At 41.0% G+C, this 10,525-nt stretch overlaps 1 protein-coding gene across 1 annotated transcript in view; it reads left to right on the top strand.

Moving 5' to 3' along the window:
* Positions 1-9,948, top strand: part of capn3a (calpain 3a, (p94)) — a 94,100-nt gene extending 84,152 nt beyond the window's left edge. Inside the window, exons 19-22 of the mRNA XM_048600157.1 lie at positions 2,878-2,956; positions 3,905-4,021; positions 6,502-6,560; positions 9,666-9,948. Coding sequence (XP_048456114.1) covers positions 2,878-2,956; positions 3,905-4,021; positions 6,502-6,560; positions 9,666-9,692 — 282 coding nt within the window. The 3' untranslated portion in view covers positions 9,693-9,948. The remainder of the gene's footprint in view (positions 1-2,877; positions 2,957-3,904; positions 4,022-6,501; positions 6,561-9,665) is intronic.
* Positions 9,949-10,525: the final 577 nt, after the last annotated feature.

Below are 10,525 nucleotides of genomic sequence, written 5' to 3'. Positions count from 1 at the left end.
CCCCTTGACCTGTCCGTCCTCCCTGGACTGACCTATCTCCTCCCTACCTCCCCACCTACACTCACCTTTACTGGCTCCACCCCCGCCTCTTTGACCTGTCTGTCTCCTGTCCACCTATCTTCTCCTCTATCCATCTTCTATCCGCCTTCCCCTCTCTCCCTATTTATTTCAGAACCCCCTTCCCCTCCCCCATTTCTGATGAAGGGTCTAGGCCCGAAACGTCAGCCTTCCTGTTCCTAATGATGCTGCTTGGCCTGCTGTTCATCCAGCTCTACTGCTCAGGACCTTACCATTTACTGTATAAGTCCTACCTTGGTTTGACTTTCCAAAATGTAGCACCTCACACTTCTCTGCATTGAATTGCATTTGCCAAAGTTCACTTCCCCATCTGATCAAGATTCTTCTGTAATTTTTGATAACCCTTCTTTGCTATTAACGAAACCTCCTAATTTTGTATCATCCACAAACTTACTAATCATGCCTTGTACATTCACATCCAGATCATTTATGTAAACAACAAATAACAAAGGTCCCAGCACCGACTCCTGTGGCACACCACTAGACACAAGCCTCCAATCCAAGAAACACCCTTCAAACATCACCCTCTGCTTCCCACCATTAAGCCAGTTTTGAATTCGATTAGCTCGCTTTTGCTGGACCCCATGAAACCTAACTTTCATGACTGACCTGCTGTGTGGGACCTTATCAAAGGCCTTACTAAAGTCCATATAGACAACATACAATGCCCTACCTATATCCATTCTCTTGGTTACCACTTCGAGAAACTCTGAAAGATTTGTCAGAAATGACTTCCCGTGCACAATTCCCGTGCTGACTATCCCTGATCAGACCTTGATTATCCAAACGTTGGTTGATACTGTCCCTCAGTGTCCTCTCCAATAACTTGCCTACCACTGATGTCAGGCTCAGTGGCCTGTAGTTCCCTGGCTTGTCTTTGCTACCTTTCTTAAACAATGGAACAATACTAGCCACCCTCCAATCTTCCAGAACTTCACCAGTGGCTAAAAATGAAGCAAAAATCTCTGTAAGGGCCTCTGCCATTTCTTTCCTAGCCTTCCACAACGTCTGAGGATGGACTTGATCAGGTCTAGGGATTTATCCACCTTAATGCATTTTAAAGCTGCAAACACCTCCTCTCTCGTGATGTATATGCAGTACAAAACATCCCCATTTGTTTCCCTTATTTCCTTAGCATCCATGATTCTCTCCTCAGTAAACACTGAGGAGAAATATTCATTAAAAATCTCCCCCATCTCCTGTGACTCCACGCATAGATAGCCATGCTGATCTTTAAGGGGAGTTATTCTCTCACTAGCCACCTTTTTACTCTTAATATAGCTATAAAACCTTGTGGGATTATCTTTAACCTTATCTGCCAGATCTATCTCATACCCTCTTTTTGCTCTTCTGATTTCCCTCTTGAGTGTGTTCCTACACTTTTTATAGTCATCTAGGGATTCACTTGAGCCCAGTAGCTTAAACCTGAAGTTTGGCTTCTTCTTTTTCCTGACCAGCGCCTCAATATCCCTCGTCAACCAGGGAAGTCTAAACCTGCCAGCTTTTCCCTTAACCATAACAGGGACATATTGTCCCTGGACTCTTGATATCTCATTTCTAAGAGCCTCCCATTTGCCAGTCATTCCTTTTCCTTCAAATAGACTCCCCAGTCGACCTCTGTTAGATCCTGCCTAATGGCCCCAAATTGGCCCTGCTGTAGTTCGGCACCTTAACCTGTAGACCTATCCTACCTTTTTCCATAACTGTGTCAAAACTAAGAGTGTTATGGTCACTGGACCTAAAGTGCCCTCTGACTGATACTTCAGTCACTTGGCCGACCTCGTTTCCTAACAGGAAGTCCAGTGTTCCACCCTCCCTTGTAGGGCCCTCTACATACTGATTTAGGAAACTTTCTTGGCTGTCCTCAGGATCTTCTGTTTTCTTCCTGGTGTTTGTTTGTCTCTCTATAATTCTAGCATACTATTCCACAGGCATCAGCAAATGGAATTACCACTGTTGAGTATGTGTACTAGGGAGTGGAACTATCACAGCCAAGCCTGAATCTGTAATCATCCCTACGGCACAGACTAGGGATTGAATCTGCAACATTCTAAGTCTAAATTGTGGCTTCGACTTCATTTTCCTGTCTTACTCCTCCACCCTTTCACTCCCTCATTTATCCCTATTCTCAGCTGACATGATACATCAGTCACAAATCTGTCAAACTTTGATTTATATATTTTCAATGAATCGGCCTCCATTACACTTTGGGGAAGAGAATACCACAGATCAATGACTCTATGAGAGAGAAAACAAATCTTTTTATCCCCATGTTAAATGGGAGACTCTTAATTTTTGAACTGCGTCTCCCGGTTCTAGTCTTTGGCATGAGAGAAACAATTTCTGAGCATTCACCTTATCAAGAGCCCTGGTATACTTTATGTTTTAATAAGATAATCTCTCATTCTTCTAAATTCCAATAGATACAGGCCCAATCCATCAAACTATCCATATGAGATAAGCCCTTCACAGCCCTGAGTGAATCTTCTCTGAAATACTTCCAATGCTAATACAACCTTTCTGGAGTAAGGAGTCCAAAACTGCACTCAGTAGTATGTACCACCCCTCAATCCCAACCCCAACTTTGCAAATATAAGAAAGGGCAGGTGTTGGAGCAAGACTTGGGATTTTGACTTCTTTTGACATTTATTGCCACAAGAGGGTTGCTTTCCATCATGGTGAAAATCAGAGCCAATAACTGTACCACAACCTCAATACTCAGCTATGATCAAGTAACTGTATTTCTGGCCTCATACCCACAAAGATGTGTTTTCATTATTATTTACTGTTTCTTTGCAGGCAATATTTAAGGAATATGACAAGGATAATTCTGGCATGATTAACAGCTATGAAATGCGCTCAGCTGTGAATGATGCAGGTAAGTGGGAATCGATCTGCATTGTTTACTGATGGGAGTTAGACTATCATACAGGTGATTTTCTGTTCATTTATGGGCTATAAGCATTGCTGGCTGGGCCAGCATTTAGTGCCTGTCCATTGTTACCTTTGAAAAGGTGGTGGTGAGCTGCCTTCTTGAACTGCTGCTGTCCACGTGCAGTACATTCACCACAATTCCCTTTGGGAGGCAATTCCAGGATTTTAACCCAGCGACAATGAAGGAACAGCATATATTTCTAAGTCAGGATGTTGAGAGTCTCAGAGGTGAACTTCCAGGTGGTAGTGTTCCCAGGCCTGCCGTAGTGCTTTTAAATGGAAGTGGGTCGTGGGTTTGGAAGACACTGTCTAAGTAGTTACATCCACAGTAAGGGTGTTCCAGATCTTGGATCCTGTAACAGTGAAGGAACAGCAATAGATTTGCAAGCAGGATGGTGTGTAGCTTGGAGGCCAACTTTCAGATGGTGGTGTTTCCTTACATCTGCTGTCATTCACCTTCTAGGTGATGGAGATCACACATTTAGAATATGCTATGAAAGGAGGCCTGAGGAGTTGCTGCAGTGCGCTGCACACTGCTGTAACTGTGCACTGGAGGTGGTGGGCATAAATATTTAAGATGCTGGGTACGGTGCTGATTGAGGAATTGTTTTATCTGGATGGTGTTAAGATTATTCAGTTCTATTAGAGCTGAACTCATCAAGAAAAGTGTTGAGTATTCCATCACGGGAATCCATCCTGATTGCTGCCTTGTAGATGTAGAAAGGCTGTCTGGAGTTGAGAGGTGAGTTACTTATTGCAAGATTCACAGCCTCTGACCAACTTTTGCTGTCACAGTGTTTATATGGCTGGTCCAGTTTTCTGGAACTGGAGGGAGACGTTTGGTGAGACTACCTGAGAATTTAGTAAGCTTTTTTTCTATTTTGTTCTTCAGGTTTCCGCCTGAACAGCCAGCTCTATGAGATCATCTCCATGCGCTATGCCAATGAAGATATGAATCTGGACTTTGACAGCTTCATCTGTTGCCTTGTGAGACTGGAGGGAATGTTCAGTAAGTGCAACACTATCCGCAATGAATATTCCTCTGTTATAAGGAACTTTTGCAGTCTTTATGGTGAATTGGGTTGAACACTTTTGTAATCTGGGTTTATAATCAGCACCACCTTGATATGGTGAAGCCCTGTAATCAGTATTCCCTGCCCCCTGTGATTTCTCCTATTGTCCCCTCACTAGACCCACTGCACTCTTTGGTCGCTTTCTTGTGCTGCAGTTATCTTTTCCTGATAGGCCTTTACCCCATCAATCAGGCTGCCTGTGGACAGGATACAAAAGAATACTGTAGGATACTCCGGAATTCATTTTTCTAGTTTTCCCAACTTCTAAACAGCTCCTCACATGGCACATCCCTCTAGGTTACATTGCAGGCCTCAGTTTACATACTTCAAAGCCATCAGAGAATAATTTCTCAAATTGGTTATATATTCAAGGGTAACGATGAACAGGGAGGTAGAAATTTAGAAGTTCAATCTTTGGGCAATCACATGTCTCATGATTCTGAATAATGTAAGCAAGAGCTCAGAGTAAGCATGTTTGACCTTCTCACTTACGGGGTTGGTATATGACCCAGACAGCAATGGGTGCAAAGTGGTGAGGTGGTGACAGACTTAAGTATTTTAAAGAACAATGTGACATTGCAACTGCCCTGCATTAACTAATTCTGTAGTACTTGCTAAATTGATAAATATGGAACTGAGCCATAAAATTAACGAGGCACAAGGTTGATTCTTGATCTCTACCGTGTTAGCAGATTTAAACTCGAAAACTGTAGGATTAAACAAATTACAACATTGAAGCAGGCTATTGAACCAACTAGTCCATGTTGATGTTATCCTCCACACAAACAGTTTGCCTACCATGACCCCATGTTTCCATTATCATGTTTCCCGGATGAGGACAGACTGGGATTTGGTTGTGATGGCCTCTTACAATGTTCAATAAAAGAACAGCAATCGATTGTCAGCTGGCTAGGCTTACACATGAGTGAAGTGCTGGCAACTTACAATTATGGAACCATATTCCAGTATGAGTCAGAGGAGCAAATTAGACAAGGAAAGAAGTTACATTTGTTATATACCCAAAGAGAAAATCTTTTTACATCTTTCAAATCTTTGAATGATCTCTATAATGGCTCTAGCTCTAAAACAATGAATATAAAGGCCAGAATTGGTTCCCTTTCTAACTGTGTGATTACTGTATGATATTATTGAATAGGGTTTGTAAGAGATGCCTGAGGCCAAATGGAAGTAGAGAACACTTGACAGTTACATGTTAATTGAAGGTAAATTGGTGAGAACTTGACCATAGTGGAAGCAAATAATCAGTAGTGTTGGTGTTGTGTGAGCTGAATAAACCTCTGACCAGAAAAGCATATGATTGAACTCTGACTAACCAATATTTTAAACGTTGATGTTTAACACTCTGTTCTCAAAATTATTGGGCTTAGTCAATATTAAAATCAGTTTGTGCCCAATGTTGTTTTTTTAAAAAAACACACTGTCTTTACTTATGATTTGGATGAAGGGATCAAAGCTAGCTAAATAGACTAATGACACAATTATAGGTAGGTAGGCGAGTTTTGAAAATAACATAAGAAGCCTACAAAGGGATATAAATAGGTCAAGGGAGTGGACGATGATCTGGCAAATGGGGTACAGTGTTGGAAAGTGTGAAATTGTCCATTTTGACAGAATCAAAAACAAAAATGATATAATCTAAATGCTGAGAAGTTGCAGACTCCTGAGATGTAGAGAGATCTGGATACTCTAGTGAATGAACCACAGATGGTCAGTGTGCAGGTTACAGCAAGTAATCAGGAAAGCTGATAGAATACAGCCCGATGGCCTAAACATGAATTTTACCAATTTTAAAATCTCCCCACCCTTGGCCTCATCCCATGTCCAACCATCCCTCTCATCCTGCCTCCTTGACCTGACACAACCTGTCCACCTTCTCTCCCACCTATCCACCCCTCCCACCTCACTGACTAATCCCCACCACTCTCTACCTGCCCTCAACTACCACCATCCCACCTACCTTCCCCAGCCCCACCCCTCCTCTCTATTTATTTCTGAGCTCCCTTCCCCCTCTCTATTTCTGAAGAAGGGTCCTGACGCGACAAGTCAACTTTCCTGCTCCTCTGATGCTGCCTGGTCTGCTGTGTTCCTCCAGCTCCACATGTGTTATCTCTGACTCCAGCATCTGAAGTTCTCGCTATCTATAAGCTAAATGGATGCTTTGGATTATTGTGAAGGGAATTGAATGAAGGAGCATGGAAGCTATGTTTTAGTTACAGAGGTCATTGGTGAGACCACAACTACAGGATGACAGATTATCAAGGGATATACAGGAATGTAGAGTTGAAATTAAAATAATAATCTTATCGAATAGTGGAGCAAGCACAAAGGGCCAAGTTGCCTATTCTTCTTTGTCCATATGTTTGTATGTGTTCATTGGGTCCTTTTTGATCTTCAGGAACGTTTCATGCCTTTGATAAAGATGGAGATGGAATCATTAAACTCAGTATTCTGGAGGTAGGTGCAACTCAGGTAATGAGTATATTTCTTTATCAGGACACCAAGAGCGCACATGTTGTTTAAAAGAAACTATGGCTTTTTAGGACATTTCAAATCCTGGCCTATGCATCCTTAGATGTACATTTTTCAAGATTTTTAGGATATTATGCCTTCCCTTTCATAGTTATCAAGTAGTATGATATAGCCATCATAGATACAAGGTTGCAAAGTGACCATGGCTGATACTTGAATATTCAAGAGAATTTGATGTTTTGGAAGGACAGGAAGAGTGGAACAGAAGGTGGGGTAAGTCTTTATAAAGAAAACAGCAGAGAGAAACTTTGGTTTGGAGTATCACAATGTAGAATCAGTTTGGTTGGAAATAAATAGTGAAGGAAAAACACAATGGGTGCAAGTAGCTTTTTGGCCTCCTGACAGTAGCTATACTCTTGGACAAAGCATGAGTCAAAAAATAATGGGACTTGGAAGAAGGAATTGTAATGCTGGTGGACAATTTTACTTTTCATAATTCGATAAATCAATTTGGAAAATATTGCCTGAAGGAGCACTTCATTTGGGACAGTTGTTAGAACAAAATCTTGTGGAACTTTGAACAAGTATTTGTATCTGGCTTCACAACAGAAGATACTCCAAGCATTCTAAGATTAGTAGAAGATCAAATGGCAAAAGCGAAATAATCACTATCATTAGAGCAAACTTGTTTGGCTAACTGATGAGATTAAAGGCTGACAAACCCCCTGGACATGATGACTTACATCTTAGTGTTTGAAACTAAATGACTGCAGAGATACTACCTGCATTGTTTATAATCGTTCAAAATTCTCCATGTTCTAGGAAAGTCCCAGCTGATTGGAAAGCTATTTAAGAGAGGAGAGAAACAGTAAACAAAAAACTATATCTATCATTGGGAAATGATAAAATCCATTAATCAGGATGGAACAGCAAGGAAATTAGAAAATCACAATACAATGAGGCTGCATCAATATGATTTTGTGAAAGAGGAATCATAAGGTGGATAGAGGGAAGTCAGTGGATAGAGTGTATTTGAGTTTCTAAAAGGCGTTCAGTAAGGGGTCACACAAGAGGCTACTGCAGAAGCTAGCGGATCGTAGTATTAAGGTGATATATTAATATGGATGAAGGCTAACCAACAGAAAATGGCCAATCAGAATAAATGCATCCTTTTCGGGTGCACAAAATGTAATGAGAGAAGTGCCACAGGGGCCTATGCTGGCCTATTTAAAATTTATATGAATGTCATGAATGAAGGATTGACTTTTATCATGGTAAAATTTGCTGACAATACAAAGATAAGTAGAAGAGTGAGTTGTGAGGAGGATAGAAAATGATTGCAAAGGGATGTAGACAGGTGTGAGATTTTTTACTTTGGTAGGAGGAATAGAAAACAGAATATTTTTAAATGGAAAGAGAATGCAACATGATATGGTACAGAAGGATTTGTATGGTTGTGTACATGATTCAGAAAATGTCAGCATGCAGATACAGCAAGTAAGTAGGAAAGGATATGTAGTTTCGGCTTTTCATGTAAGGAGGATAGAATATTAAAGTAAGAAAGTCTTTCTACAATTCTACAGCACAGTAAGACCACTCGTATAGTGCTGTGTACTATTTTGGGCTGCTTACTTGCAGAGTGATATAATTGCATTGGAAGCAGTTCAGACAGGGTTCACTGGATGCCGAGGCTAAAAGGACTGTTTTGTATGAAATGGTTAGGGTTGGCAGGTTGGACCTACGTACATTGGTGTTAAGAAGAATGAGAGTGTTTATTATAACGTATACAATTCTGAGAGGTGTTGACAGGGTGTACCCCCACATGGAGAAATGTAGAATGAGGAATGCATTTTAAAAATAAGGTATTTCCCATTTAAGATGATGAGAAGAAATTTCTTCTGTCAGAGGATAGTTGGCATTTGGACTTCTCTTCCTCAAAGAGCAGAGGAGATTGGATCATTGACTATTTCAGTGCTGAGCTAGACAGATTATTGGTCAACCGTAGAGTCCAGCGTTATGGGGGGCTAGCAGGAAAAAGTAGTTAAGATGATAATCAGATCACTCATAGTATTATTGAATGGTACAGGCACAAAGGGTTGAATAGCCTACTGCTGCTCCTACCTCTCATTAGCTTATGATCACAGCAGCCCTGAAGTCCATTGAACATACAATCTATGGCTGGGAACAACATTAATTTGGCAGACCTCTTTCACCAGTTGCAGAACCCTACTGTGAGAAACAAGGCCATTCAACCCATTGACTCCACACTGACCCTCTGAAGAACATCCCACCCAGATTCCTACCATATCCAATAACCCCACATTTACCAAGGCTAATCCATCTGGCCTACACATCCCTGAACACTACGGACAATTTCAGCATGTCCAATCAGCACATTTTTGAATTGTGGGAGGAAACTGGAGCACCCGGAGGAAACCCACACAATTGCCCAAGGTTGGACTTAAACCCACAACCCTGGTGCTGCAGAGGCAGCAGTGCTAACCACTGAGCCACCGTGCCACTCTTAACACAATTATTCTGCTATAAGTCAGTTTTAATGTGTTGACTTGTGTTTTCTAATTTAAGGAGTTGTGACTCAGCCTGCAGACACCATTCTGTACTGAAATCAGTGGTAGTGGGTGGGAATCCAACTGGAACTGCAGATTGTTAAAATCCCTGTCCTGAGTGTGTCAAATAGTTTACAGTGCTGTTGGGACCAGGGTTGTGAAATGTGACTTGGTACTTATCAGAATCGATTTGAGAGGATTAGGATGAGAGGTACTCATTAGATCTTCTTTGAATGTTAAGGAGAAACTCCACAAGACCTTATCTTTCTGGTAGATTACCTGATTAGTTATCTGCTTTGCTTTGTTGTTTTACCATGAGATCCATTTTAGAACATTTTAGAAAGCTTCACTTGACAGATTTGGTTTCTTGAAGTTCAATGAATATTTTTCATTAGTGGGAAGATTGGATGGTGCAAATGATGTTTTCTTCTCTGTCCCTTCCTCATGTTCTTATTGTATTTTGTCGAGTACACTGCATTCTGTACTGCTGGGATTAATGTTTATTCTGACTTTATTTCCACAGTGGTTGCAACTCACCTTATACGCCTAAATGTCTCAGGACATCTGGTGGCCTACATGCCTGGCTATTACCTCAAGTTCAACACTCAAACCTCAACAGCAGAATATGCAAAGCCAGCCTCTTCTACACATGTTGACATTCAATGGTACTTAAGGAGTCTGGGTGGAAAGCAGCCTTTTATTTATTGTTAGATCAGCATGTCTTATTGCAACTGTGTGATTCTTTGCAATTGGGAACATGTGAAACCAGGATGAGAATACAAGTTTTCTTTATCTCTCTTGTATGATTTTACAATAAACCCCCTACTCTAATCTCTGCTTCTGGTGACCTGGTAGGCAGACACATTGCCTGTGTTAACATTGAGTAGAAGATTACATTTTCAGTGTTTGGTTTGTGACATTACCATGATTTCAGTACCCCTGGGAAGGGAAATAACATCTACAGTTTCATTCAGTTGGCTCTGGTTCATCAATGATGTTTGGAAGATAAAGCAGTGAAGAAGGTTATCTAACAATACAGATAGATCTTGATCAATGGGCTGAGGAGTAGCAAATGGATTTTAATTTGGATAAATGTGAGCTATTGAATTTTGGTAATACAAATAAGGATAATACTTGTACAATTAATGATAAGGCCCTAGGTAAGTGTTGTAGAATAGACAGATGTAGAGGTTCAGGTATATAATTCGTTGAAATTTGCATCATAGGTAGACAGGGTGGTTAAGAACGTGCTTAGCATACTTGCATTCATTGCTAAGACCTTTGAGTAAACAGGTTGGGACATCATGTTGAGGTTGTACAGGATGTTGGTGAGGCCTCTTTTGGACTACTTTGTACAGTTCTGGTCGCCCTGTTATAGGAAGG

Source organism: Rhincodon typus, chromosome 8 (assembly GCF_021869965.1).
Source record: "Rhincodon typus isolate 14 chromosome 8, sRhiTyp1.1, whole genome shotgun sequence".
Lineage (NCBI taxonomy): Eukaryota > Metazoa > Chordata > Chondrichthyes > Orectolobiformes > Rhincodontidae > Rhincodon > Rhincodon typus.
Note: the sequence above shows the minus strand (reverse complement) of the source record. Positions and strands in the feature narration are given on the sequence as shown.